Genomic DNA, 13,918 nt, shown 5'->3' with positions numbered 1-13,918 from the left:
TGTTACAACCTTTAGCTCAGAAGCAGTTTTGCACTTAATTCTTTTTGCTGGAAGGCCCCATATCTCTTCTTTCGTCACCATATGCAGTTGCTGGCTTGATTGCATTTGCCAATTGTAAAGATTACTGAAGCATGCATTTCTGAGGTGAAAATTAAGGGAGACTCCAAAGTACAAGTATAGCGCCTATTAGCAGAGGAGGAAAATGGACTTCATAGAAACATCGAAGCCCTAGTGTGAAAGCAGGTCATTTGGCTCATCAAGTCCACACTAAGCCTCTTAAGAACAACCAACCCAGACCCAGCCCCCTACCTTATTCCTCTACCCCTGCATTCCCCACAGCTAATACACTTAGCCCGCACATCTATGGATACCATGGGCAATTTTCCATGGCCAATTGACCTAACCTGCACATCTTTGGACCAAGGGAGGAAACAAGAGCACCCAGAGGAAGCCCACACAGACACAGGGGGAATGTGCAAACTCCACACAGAAAGTTACTCAAGTGTAGAACTGAACCTGCTTCCTTGGCAGCATTGAACCACTATGCCAAGTATAGGCCTAAAGATGATTTCTAGTGCTGAAAAATATTGAGTCATCTTATCCTGCGATCTACAGTAATCTTTTTGTTATATTGCTATAGTTGCTATGGATGTCAAGATATAAATGTTGCACATATGAAGTGCAAGATTATGTCATGACTTTAAACATTTTACACCAAAGCTTCCCAATTCTTTCTGACTGTGAGCCCCATTTCAAGGCTTGAAAATTGTCATGAAAAGTCAATGTGAAAGTGGGAAGGAAATCCAGGGGAAATAAGGATGTGGGGATGGAGCAGAGTCTGCTGCAGGGGTGAGGCCTGTTATAATCTGAGCACCACTCAGTCAGAGCTCCACTCAGGCCAACTTGCTCTGCGACGCACAACCCCCATTTTGGAAAGCTTAGGCTTACACAATGAACCATTAAATAACCTTCTCAGTCTATTAAAAACTGCCGTTCTCTTTTTAAACTCTAATTATTTAAACTAAAATGAGTTCTGATAAAATATGGCAAACCCTTGCCAATTTTTACATAAAGGCATATGGCGGTGCATTGCAAAGTTGACATCTATCCCATGAACACATTTTCCTAAGTTGATTTAAGTAATTGAAACTTCTTTTAAAAATTGCTATTGCAAAATATCTTGGCCATCACTTTTGTTTTTCAAATACCTGAACCGAAATGTAAAATCTTCAACTTAATGTGAGATTGTTTCATATCTTGTACATGTCTATAGTATATTGTCTTGATATTTTCTCAAATGATTTAACACTGTTACAGGGCATTTATTTGCACATGTTTAATTGCAACATATGAGTGATTGGACAATGAAAAATAACATCGGCATTCCTGTACATTAGGTTCCAACAAGGAAAGTTCCATTTGATTCATAAATATTTGATTTAATGCAGCATTTGTACTGCAGCATTGTCACTTAACCAAGAGATTTTAAAAATGCTTCACTGACTATTTATGCAACATCATGGAAGCCTACAAAACTGGATATTTTTCTTTGAAAATGATCTTCCAAGGATGGAACAGAATGCAATACTGCCTCTTGCACTTAGTTTCTGAACCCACATTTCCTACCTGTGTCTAAAACAGGGGGCCATGTTCTTACGTCAACTGCCGCTCCTGCTTCTCGTGACCTTAGAAGTTTTACTACCAATTGTGATGTCATTATACATGCTGATCTGCTGACCTGCAAAATAATGAACCTATTAGTTAAGCAATGCACATATGAAGACCAAATCGATTCAAGCCAACAATTGCGTGTTTATTTGCTATGAAGATTTGGAGAGGGATTAAAATGTAAAATGTAATGTTTTTACTTAAATAAATCTTCTCGCAGGATGTAGGCATTGCTGGTAAGGGGAGAATTCCAACTATCCCTAGTTTACTCAATTTTTGCACTGAGTACTTCAGAGGGCAGTTGAAAATTAATTGCATTTGTGTGGGAGTCTGGAGTCACATCGGTCCAGTTTGGTAAGGTGGTCAGTTTACCTTCCTTACACCACATTTATGATCCATTTGGATATTTAATAGCAATGCAATAACTTTATGTTCACTTTTACAATAAATTACAAACCCCATCATTATATTAGGATAGGTCTGCAATGAAGTCATCATCCCATGCATTTTAAAATGAGTGAATACAAACACATATACATATACTATATAAAAATAAATACATATGCATAGATATATCAAATATACAGAACCAACAAAATGATTGCAAGTGGAAATTTTTGGTTAAAAAGCAAAATAAATGAAGATGTCTGTACTCTGCACAATATAGCGTTGGTGGTTTTAAGCAAATAAATTAATACTGAGGCTTTGAAAGCTTGTGTTTTCAAATAAACTTGTCGGACTGTAAACTGGTGTCATGTGATTTTTGACCTTGTCCACCCCAGTCCAACACCAGAACCTACAGATCATGGCCACAGGAAACGTGCGAGGATGCTGGCAATCTTTGCCAAACTTTTGAACAAAGGAGTCCAAATGCTGATTAATCAAAAGATTAGAGTTTAAGTAATTTCAATTTGAGGTATCACAAACAGTGTTTTAGGAGAGATTGAAAAGATTCAAACTAGGCAACAAATTCATTAACAAGACCAACAGGTGCCAGGATAACGTGTATAGCTTTGAACTGCAAATCACAAATAGCCTTTGGCACAACCTCAGTCTCATCTTTTTGATACTCAACATGTATTTCTTTGTGTAGGTTGCTATGGTGAAACTGTATGAAAATGTGCACAAAGCATGATGACATGATTTAATTGCCTCAAAGTCAGCGTAATTGCCATACATACACATTTTGCTGCTGAATACCTCATTAAGGATTGGGGCTTCTAAGCAGATTAACAGGTTATTAAACATTAAGGCTTACACTGTACGGTTTAACAAATAAAATGTCTTGTATTTTTTTCCCCACGAGGTGAATAACTGCAACCTTTTGTGTCACTGGGGTGGTTCAGTAGTTAGCATTGCTGCTACACAATGCCAGGGACCTGGGTTTGATTCCAGCCTCAGGTGATTGTATGTGTGGAGTTTGCACATTCTATCCCTGTCTGTGTGCACTTCCTCCAGGTGCTCTGGTTTCCTCTCAGTCCAAACATGTGCAGGTAAGGTGGATTGGCCATGGGAAATGCAGGGTTACAGGGATAGGGTGGGGGGGATTGGATCTGGGTGGGATGCTCTTCAGAGGGTCGGTGTAGACTTGATGGGCCTGCTTTTACACTGTAGGGATTCTATGAACAGAGACACAAAGTAACTATGTGTTAATTCCTCGTTCCCTTTTATGCCTTTATTTTTGACAAAAAAGGCCAGTTCCGAAGAAGTTTCAGAGAATCTGAAACATTAATTCTGCTTTCTCTGCCAGACCTGCTGAGTTTCTCTAGTAAAATCTGATTTTGCTCCTTAATCTTTGCACTTGTTTTAACTGTATTAACTTTATGGAATTATCTGACATTACCTGGACATACTAAATTGTCCGTAGCGTTAGGGATGTGCAGGCTAGGTAGATTAGCTGTGTGAGATGCAGGGTTACATTCATAGGGTAGTGGGGTTGGGTCTGGGCGGAAATGTTCTTTGGAGGGTTGATGCAGGCTTGATGGGCTTAATGGCCTCTTTCTGCACTACAAGGATTCTGTGATCTCTAATGCATTGTGATCTTTGCATACATGATACAATAAACACTGGGTTTTCTAAGGCAAGTGCATTGTAAAGTGTTGTTATCTATCTGGCAGTTTGAAAGCATATTTTAAGGGAATCTAGTACATCCCTTTTATTCTAGTGGCAGGCATTCTATTAGACCCCACCCACGCTGTGAAAGCCATCTCATTTACGTTGCAACAGAGAAATTATATAATGCAAACTTGAGTGCACAGTTCATCTCAAAAGTTCCAAACTGTGGTTTTGGTGCTGGAGGTGTTCCCTCGTGGCTGGAAAAGCAATCCTGCCTGCCAGGTCAGCCAATGGAACAAAGAGTAGAAACAAATGCATCATTTTCCAAGTGCCAGTCAGTGACCAATGGGCTACTTATTGCAGGGGTCAGTGGTCGTACCCGTTATTCACAATATATATTACAGGGAGAAATTAGGAGAAACTTCTTCACCGTTAGTGTGGTGTGCCTGTAGAATTATCTGCCACAGAAAGCAGTTGAGGCTAAAGCATTGAAGGCTTAAGGTTTGAAGGGATCAAAGGGTGTGGGGAGAAAGCAGGAACAGGGAATGGAGTTGGATGATCAGCCCTGATAATATTGAATCACAGAGCAAGCTTGAAGGGCTGATAGAAAACAGGAACAGGAGCAGGCCTATGTTTCACAGAAATCAGCAAGCTGAAAAGTTCATACTGTCTTTTATCCATAAGTTATGCTCTGAACCCAAATTAACTGGTAGCACTGCTTCTCCCGACCAGACAAATGGACACATCAACTTAGCAAAATGATAACATTAATAAAGTGGCATTAAGTGGAAGATTAATAAGTGAACTGTGGTTCAATGGAACCACTTAAAGGGTTGTGGATTCAGACTGCAGTCCAGTGACATGAGAGGATAGTCAAGACTTATGTGTTAGACTGACGGAAAGATTCATCGCTGGAGATTCTGTCTTGCTTCTTCAACCCTCTAAATAGGAAACAAAAAATTCAAACTGCACTAAGACAGCACAGTAGCACTCTTGGCAAATATCTGTTCCCCAACATATCACCAAAACAGATTGACCGGTCATTATCACAACAGAACCATGTTACATACAATTTGTGTGGTGCTTTTCCTGCAATACAACACTAAGTTTTTAATCAGTTATAAAGCCTTTTAGAACACCCTGAAGTCAATGACACTCTAAATACAAGATTTTTCTTTCAGTAAATGTTGGTGGCAGATTACCTACTCACTATGGGGCCACTGAACTGCTGGGACATGAGATTAAATGTATGAGGTCATTCTCTACTTTTCCACAAGCAGCAGTATAAATTCCACCACATCAGGTATGATGCCCAAAGTCACCGCTACCAGAGACATCACTGCTGTTGTGTAAATGGCCCATAAAGTACAGCCTTGGAGCATTGGAAGGATATTGTACCAAAGCACTGTCTAACAATAAACATTGGTATTCTGACTAACACAAATTAATTTTACGACAAGAAGCTGAAGGTCAGAAATAAATGAGAAAATTTCATAAGTGAAAAAAAAAGCACGGTCAATTTAGTGATTTCCAGTCACCACATTTTCAAATCACTGAATAAACCATGATCATGATTATTATGCACCCAAATGACCATTTTCATTTTTCAGCGATTAACATTGTAATTAACTTTTAAGATTGTATCCCATTAAGTCATCTGGATCTGTATTCTGAACAGACGACCACTGTCCTACAACTCCCAACAACAGATTTCCCAAGACAGGAACTAAGCAACAGTTTGGCAATAAAGCTGTTCTTCAGCATTGCAGCTATCTTATCAGGAAACCACATGTCTATTAATTAAAAGTCATTTGGTAGGCCAGCTCATGTAACAACAGGCTAATTATTTCAGTACAGGATTGGCAACTTTAAATTCTGAGTTTAAAACCCAGCACCGTAAATTGTGACATTAAATTCAGTAAGTTACATAATTTGAGGGCCAGAAAGCCACAACTGTAGGAGCAGAAATAGATGATTTGGACAATCACATCTGTTCTGCCATTCACTGTCAATCTGATTGTTCTCAATACTATTTTCCCATCTATTCCCTATAACCCTTGATCACCTAGACCAAAAAAAAGAGAGAACTGCAGATGGCTGGAAATCAGAAATAAAAAGAGAAATTGCTGCAAAATCTCTGCAAGTCTGGCAGCATTTGTGCAGAAAAAGCAGAAATAATGTTTCGGATCCAGTGACCCTTCTTCAGAACTGATCGCAGCTAGGAAAGGTTTGGTACATATGCTTTTTAAAAAAGGGCTTGGAGTAATAGAAGATAGGTGGAGATGGAACCCAGAGAGAGAGAGTGAAAACAGAAATTGTGTAGACAAAGGAATGGGTAAAGGTTAGCTTAAAAAAATAAAAGCTACAGCCTTAACATAAATTGAACATCTTTCCGTTAAAGACTAGAAATATCCAATCCCACTTATCAACAAGCTGCTTTTCCTGCACTTACATCATATTTGGGCTTGTGACATCACTGTACCACTAGCCTCACTGCCAGTGGGCCTCTCAATCCTTGTTTTCTATCCTTTCCTGCACACCCTTTACTCGAGACTAAACCTTAATTAAAGCACTTCTTTGTCACTATGCTCCAAACTTCCCTTTTGAACCAAATTCCCAGATACACTCGTTGAGGTGAATAGCCGAGTTCCTTTTCCAAGGCTCAGGGAGTCCAAAGCTAGACGGCAGAGGTTTAAGGTGAGAGGGAAAACATTTAAACTGAGCAGCGATATTTTCACACAGAGGGTGGTGTGTCTATGAATGAACTGCCAGCGAACGTCGTAGAGGAGAGTACAATTCCCACATTGAAAGGACATTTGGACGGGTTCATGGATAGGAAAGTTTTAGAGGTATATGGGTCAATTGGTACAACTGGACTCCCACATTGGGAGGCAATGGCCTGGTGGTATTATCGCTGGACTGTTAATCCAGAGACCCAGCTAACATTCTGGGGACCTGATACCGAATCCCATGATGGCAGAATTTGAATTCATTAATAAAAAACCCTGGAATTAAGAATCTAATGATGACTGTGAATCAATGTTCGGTAAAACCCATCTGATTCACCGATGTCCTTGAGGGAAGGAAACTGCCATCCTTACCTGGTCTGGCCTACATGTGACTCCAGGCCCACAGCAATGTGGCTGACTCTCAACTGCCCTCTGGGCAATTAGGGGTGGGCAATAAATGCTGCCTAGCCAGCGACACCCTCATCCCCAAAATGAATAAAGAAGAAAAAAAACACAGGAAAACAGGAATGGTTCAGTTTAGGGAATCTGGTCTGCATGGATGAGTTGGACCAAAGGGTCTGTTTCTGTATGCCTCTGTGACTTGTCTTTGTCATGCTCAGGCTAATTCTCCACCTCACACAAACCTATCTCCTCTTCTATCCTCTCTTGATGTTCCCTCTACGCTGTGCGGCTGCACGGAAGGATCGCAACCCTGAATTCTGGCTCCACAAACTATCTTCCTTAAGATGTGGATACAGCAGCAAATCAGTTCTACTGTTCAAATGTTTAGCTAATAAGCCCTATCTCTAGTTTTATTGTAAAGGTTTTTGCTGTGGGTTTATTTCCAAAATTAGAATTGGAGAATGGGTTTTGGACAGCAGCCTTCAACCTAAGTAAGGGAAAGGATTGAATCAAACAATACCTCACTGGGCTTAGAATAGTAAAAGCTATCATAAATTAAATTTACTCGCACCAGTGGTAAAAGGAGTGCACGTGGAAGGTAGAGGGTATGGCGGCAATCAAGCAGATTGGGCAGTGCTGAACTTTCACTGCTGTTGAAGCTGCGCCATGCCACACCATTGGACAATATTCCTTCACACTCTTGGCGTGTGCACTGCAGACAGCGGACAAGCTTTGGACAGTGCGTCACTGCAGAATTCCCGCCCTGACCTGTTCTTGTAGCCAAAGCATTTATACTTCTTTTACAGTTCCGTTTCGGATCACTGGTAACTCTCATGTTGTTAACAATGGGGGATTCAGTAATATCATTAAATGTCAAGCGGTGTGGGTTAGATTCGTGTTTGATTGAGATGGTAATTATGTGGCTGTAGTGTCACGTGAATGTTACTTTCTACTTACTATGTATCATATTTTAACAAAATGAGAGGAGTAAACAAATGCAGAGAATTGATGATGTATATTTGATATATGCTGGTGTATCCCTTTACAAGTAACAGAATATCTGATCTGGACCTCACAAGCAAGGTTAACATTTTTAGTGGGAATTTTACTATTGACACAGTCTCCAACCATGTCAGCACTACCTCACCCAAATCATTTTCCACTGAAGCTAGATAAAACTTGGGAACTACATTACAATGAATTTAGGTTCCATAGTTCAATAAAAGATTGTTTCTGATTTTAGCTGATTTAACTTTATTTGAAGCATCTTATTATTTCCAAGTATTGTACGAAGTATAGTGGTAATATAAAATATGAAGTACCGGTAATCAAAATGTGTCATATGACTTGAAAAGAACCCAGGATAAAGATTGTGAGTTTGTTCACATAAAGAGATAATTGGATGAAAATTTAAACATAGAAAATACTATAAAGTTAAATCCTGTCCTACCTCCACAATCATCTTCACTGTGGGTAACGTGGTAGCAATGTTCTGAGGGTGTGGAGGACGGACAGTTATTGGCACACAACCTGCATACAGGCATCCGTAAAATGCTGCAATTAAATCTATTCCTGTATAAAAGGAGGAAACATTCCTCATCATAGCGTCTGACACTTAAATTGCAAAACACCGCGTTATAGCAGAAGTTTTAAAACAAACCAAGTCATCAGATTTTCTCTAAAAAAGCATGTAATCATCTTAAAACGCCAAGCTTAGATTAATTACGCCCCTTTCTTTTAATCTTCGGCTTTTCAGTTGTTGAAATGTCAGAATCACAATTAACATTCATCTTCTGATTTAAAATATGCTTTAATTGTTGCAACTTGGTTGAAAAGAGAGAATGAAAAATTAGGACGGAAAATAAAAATGATTACACCATTAACATACCTGGTGGATAAACTAAAGCCACATGATCTCCATCCTGTAAGTGTCCCCTCTCCATCAACATAACTGCTATTTTCTCAGCTCGTTTATGTAGCTGAAGGCATGTTAATGAATTGGCTATTGTACCCTAATAAACAAATATGAAGGATAAAATTAAATTGCTTCCATGACAGCTCAAATAATCAGCTCACATTATTATCATCTAATTTTGTGAGTTATATTGTGTTGAAGTACACATAATTCATACACATTAATATAAATTTTGTAATTTGGATTTCAAAATAGAGCCAGATGGATGTCGGTTACTTCTGTGAAGAGTTTTCTGAAAAAAAAACACAAGGTCCGAGAATCTTTCCAGAACAGTGAATAAATCCGGCATTTGTCATAAATCAAATGATAGCAGCCCTTTTACTGTAAACGTAAAAAGTGTTTCTCCTGTTAGGTTTATACAGGTGGGGTAAACATGCAAGGCCAGTAATTTTGTTTTCTGTTCAAAGGAATCCAGGATCATGGTACAGAAGATACCAGGGTAGGATTTAGAAACAAATCTAGTTTCTCACTTTGAAGGAGCTCAGGCAAGTTCCAGAAACAATGTCAGTTCAGCAGAAGGATTTACTTTGTGAAACTTTCAAACCAGGCAAGCTTGATTAGAAACCTACAGATTATTAAAACTAAAGAAGTTTAGACTCCCAAATGGAACAGTTCGTGTTGGCAGATTTGGAAAGGACTCATCAAATTGTCTCTACAGTTCAGTAAAGAAACTATGAGGAGTTAGTAATGTAGAAATTTAAGGATTTTAATATAGCCATATAAAGTCTCAACACTTGAGTGTCTAAATTGGATAGAGAAAGAGCAAACCATTTCCACTCCCCCTCCCATTCTCTTGATGACATGTCCATCATGGGCCTCCTGCACTGCCACAATGATGCCACCCGAAGGTTGCAGGAACAGCAACTCATATTCCGCCTGGGAACCCTGCAGCCATATGGTATCAATGTGGACTTCACCAGTTTCAAAATCTCCCCTTCCCCCACTGCATCCCTCAACCAGCCCAGTTCATCCCCTCCCCCCACTGCACCACACAACCAGCCCAGCTCTTCCCCCCCACCCACTGCATCCCAAAACCAGTCCAACCTGTCTCTGCCTCCCTAACCGGTTCTTCCTCTCACCCATCCCTTCCTCCCACCCCAAGCCGCACCCCCAGCTACCTACTAACCTCATCCCACCTCCTTGACCTGTCCGTCTTCCCTGGACTGACCCATCCCCTCCCTCCCTCCCCACCTACACCCTCTCCACCTATCTTCTTTACTCTCCATCTTCGGTACGCCTCCCCCTCTCTCCCTATTTATTCCAGTTCCCTCCCTCCATCCCCCTCTCTGATGAAGGGTCTAGGCCCGAAACGTCAGCTTTTGTGCTCCTGAGATGCTGCTTGGCCTGCTGTGTTCATCCAGCCTCACATTTTATTATCTTGGATAGAGAAAGGTTGATTTTTGTTTTTGTTTTGCTCTGTAATTGTCTAGTATATATAACAGAATACATTGATTTGTTTTTCTTTTAACTATGCAATAATAACTTTGTTATAAAAACCTTTAGCCTGGTGTGACTTACCTCAATCACTAACCACCATGCTAACTAACAGCAGATGTGAGGTATCAAGCCAGGTTTCATCCTGGAAATGGGTCTGTCCAGTTGTACCATTAGCTTGGGTCACAAAAACGTTAAAACTTTAGAAGTATCTTTTAGGTGAGGATTTAAGTGTTAAATTTAAGATAAATTGAAATAGCCGATTGAGAAACTAAAACTGACAACCTACTTGAAATTGACCTGGGTTCACTATAGCTCCAAAACTAACCCATATCTATTCAATATTGTTTGGAATGAAACTGAGAAAACTTAAACAACAGAAGATCCCTTTTTGAAATTTTGGTAGTGATTTTTGATATTTTAAGATGATGATAAATGTAAATTGTATGCACAGCTAGCAGATAATGAAATTAAAAAGCAGTCGGAAGTAAAGAAATTTCATGAACCCACTGAATATAGGAGCGCGAGGGTCATTATCAATATTCCAGATGCAAAGTATTCATGTGGGGTTCAGAGCCAAAAGAATTGGTTTACTTGCATTGCTGTTTAGAAAACCCTAAGAACAAGCAGACCTAGAGAGTCTGTTGAGATCCTTAAGACGGGGTAGACTTAAAGCAAAAGGGCTATCAGGAATCAGAGGCATTTCTGAGGTCGAAGACAGTGAAGTGAAACACATGGTTGTGTTGCAGTATCCACAATCATGATGCACCTAAGGAGTGTTGGAGGCTCACTTAGCTCAAGGGTGATGGAAGAAAGCCCAGAAAAATCATGCCTTGCAGAATAGCAGGACCACTAAGAACAGAGATGAATTCCTGAAACCTGTGGCACTTTGTTTTCATCCCAGGTAAAAGCTGAAAACAAGTAGCTGAAAACATTCTCCAGAAAATGTGCAAGTGGAAAAGGAAATGGTCAGTTGAGGTGTTCATTTTTAATGTTTAATTGTTCGTGTTTAGTTTTTTTCAGTGCAAGGTAATTGATACATTAAGATAGGGTTTAGTCAGTGGTTAAGTTTTGACTCTTTGGAAGTGAAATCATACGATTAATCAGTGGAACGTTTTGTATTTATACTACCAGCAGATAACAGGGATTTGAAATTTCTCTTCATTTGTTAAGTGTTTTCAGGAGTTGTAAAGCAAATAGATTGAGTTATGTACAGATACAACTAAATTGTCCTACTCCTGCATCTCTTTTAACATAGAATATAAAGGGAACAATTTAATATGTATATTATTTTATACATCATATATTATCTTATTTTCAAAATTGAACAAAAGAACTACGTGATGAATAGATCAGATCAGATCTAAGGTCTGCAGTCTTGCCATAACCAGTCCTAAATGGTGGTGGACAATTAAAAACTAATGGAGGAGGCTCTACAAATATCCACATTTTTAATAAGGTGGGCCCGGCACATCACTGCAAAAGATAAGGCTGAAGCACTGGCAAAAATGTCCAGCCAGATGTGGTAAGTGGAAGATTCATTTCAGCCTCCTTCAGAGATCCCCAGCATTACCGTGCCACCCTTTAGTTAATGTGATTTACTCCACATGATATCAAGAAATGGTTGGAGGCACTGGATACTGCAAATGCTATGGGGCCCTGACAACCTTACAATTAGAACTGGAATTAGGTTTATTGTCACATGTACTCACAGGAATACAGTGAAAAGTTTACACGTCGCCACTTACTGCCATCTTAGGTACAAAGCAAAAAAGTAAAGAAACAGGGTTAAAAAGCCAAATATTACAGTACTTACTAAAAAATAGTATAATAAAGGAAACACAATTAATAGTTCAATGCCATACTCCAAAATAGGTGTACGGCCCTGCTGGGCTTGCACTCCTCACAAGAGCTCGACCTCACCCCCTGCCTCTACACCTGCCCTGGGCTGCCTGCCCTTACCATCTTGCAGCCTGCTCCCGCTCTCGCCGCCCTGGGGCAGCCTGCTCCTGCTCTCGCCGCCTGCCGCCTCAGGCTACATGTTCCTGCCCTCTGTCCCCGCGCTGGCCCAATCTCCTCTGCAGTGCATAAATTCGCACCTCACAGAGACTAAGTAGATTAAACTAAGTAACAAAAAGTGGTGAAAGGAGAAAGAAAATGTAATGGACGGAGCAGGTCAGCTCAGAACAGCAATCCTCATGCTGAGCTGTGACTTTGCCACCATCTTGAGCATAGTCTGGGAATAGTACAGAAGAGTTGTGCCCTTAGCCAAGCCATTCCAGCATAACTGCAACACCGGCATTTACTTGACAACTTGGAAAATTGCTTGGGTATGTCCTATACATAAAAAGCAGGGCAAATTCAACTCGGCCAATTACCACCCCAGTCTACTGTCAGTCATCAGTAAAATGATGAAAAGTCATCACCAACAGGGCAATCAAGCAGCACCTGCTCAGTGACGCCCAGATTGGGTTCCACGAGGGGCACTCAGCTCCTGACCTCATTACAGCCTTAGTTCAAACTTGGACAAAACAGCTGAATTCCAAAGGCGAGCTGACAGTGACAGCCCTTGATGTCAAGGCTGCATTCAACCGGAGTGTGGCATCGAGGAGCTCAAGCAAACTGGAGACAGTGGGAATCAGGGGGCCGGCTGGAGTCATATCTGGCATTAAGAAAGATGGTCGTGGTCACTGGAGGTCAGTCATCCCAGCTCCAGGACATCTTGGCAGGGATTCCTCAGGGTAGCGTCCTAGGTCCAACCACTTCAGCTGCTTCTTCCATGACATTCCCTCTATCATAAGGTCAGAAGTCAGATACGCCCAAAAGCAGCAAGACCTGCATAATATCCAGACTAGGGCTGAGAAGTGGCAAATAGTACTTGTGCCACACGGGTGACAGTCACTGACCACCACTGACAAGGCAGAATCTAACAATCACCCCTTTACATTCAACGGCATTACTATCGCTGAATGCCCATTACAAACAAGATGGCATAAATGTAAAATGACTGTGGGGGAATTAAAGAGGGAAATTGCAAAATGCTTGGCACAGAGCAGAAGAAAAATGCCATATTTCCTGCCTCAAAAACTTGAAGCAACATTCCAAAACTTTACAGAAGCTGATCAGATTATGATTTCAAAGATAGAAATGTTTACAGGTGTGAGGATTGAAGAGAAACACTGGGCCTTGATAAAGTCACTCATGATGAAAAATAGAAATACAGCTGTAGTGGGATGGTAGAAACATGCTAATTTGTATGTTTCTGTACTTCTAAGGATGCTTATTTTATTTCCCTGCGCTGAAATGAGATGAGAAAAGTGCACTGCAAAATTCTCAGGATGCAGTGGCCCCATACAGGTATTTCTGCTGTAACATGCATTTCGTTAATGCAAATTGGCTGTAAGGTGATGAATAGTGGACACAGTTTTGATAATGTATACTTTCTGCTGTACAGATTTGGCGATTTTCTCTAGTGATTCCCCTCTAATGTGATCTTCAACAGTGCGAGGTCACAGGGAATGCAGCAATCTGTACCTGAGAGTACAGGCCACTTCTGTGCTTCTGAACGGCTCAGGAACTTCAATGTTTATAACTGAAGGTAATACCAGTTGACATTGTCACCATGCTTGCACAGGAGAGGGGAAATCTGCAGAGT

General features: G+C 40.5%; 1 protein-coding gene across 5 annotated transcripts in view; it reads right to left on the bottom strand.

Moving 5' to 3' along the window:
- LOC125464130 (disco-interacting protein 2 homolog C) overlaps positions 1-13,918 on the bottom strand; it is a 580,161-nt gene that overhangs the window by 96,415 nt on the left and 469,828 nt on the right. For all 5 annotated transcript variants that reach the window (XM_048556252.2, XM_048556269.2, XM_059639541.1 and 2 more), the window contains 3 exons: positions 8,743-8,866; positions 8,305-8,426; positions 1,627-1,738 (listed from right to left, as the gene is read on the bottom strand). In XM_048556252.2, coding sequence (XP_048412209.1) covers positions 1,627-1,738; positions 8,305-8,426; positions 8,743-8,866 — 358 coding nt within the window. The remainder of the gene's footprint in view (positions 1-1,626; positions 1,739-8,304; positions 8,427-8,742; positions 8,867-13,918) is intronic.

Source organism: Stegostoma tigrinum, chromosome 2 (assembly GCF_030684315.1).
Source record: "Stegostoma tigrinum isolate sSteTig4 chromosome 2, sSteTig4.hap1, whole genome shotgun sequence".
NCBI lineage: Eukaryota > Metazoa > Chordata > Chondrichthyes > Orectolobiformes > Stegostomatidae > Stegostoma > Stegostoma tigrinum.
This window is presented reverse-complemented; position numbering and strand designations above follow the sequence as displayed.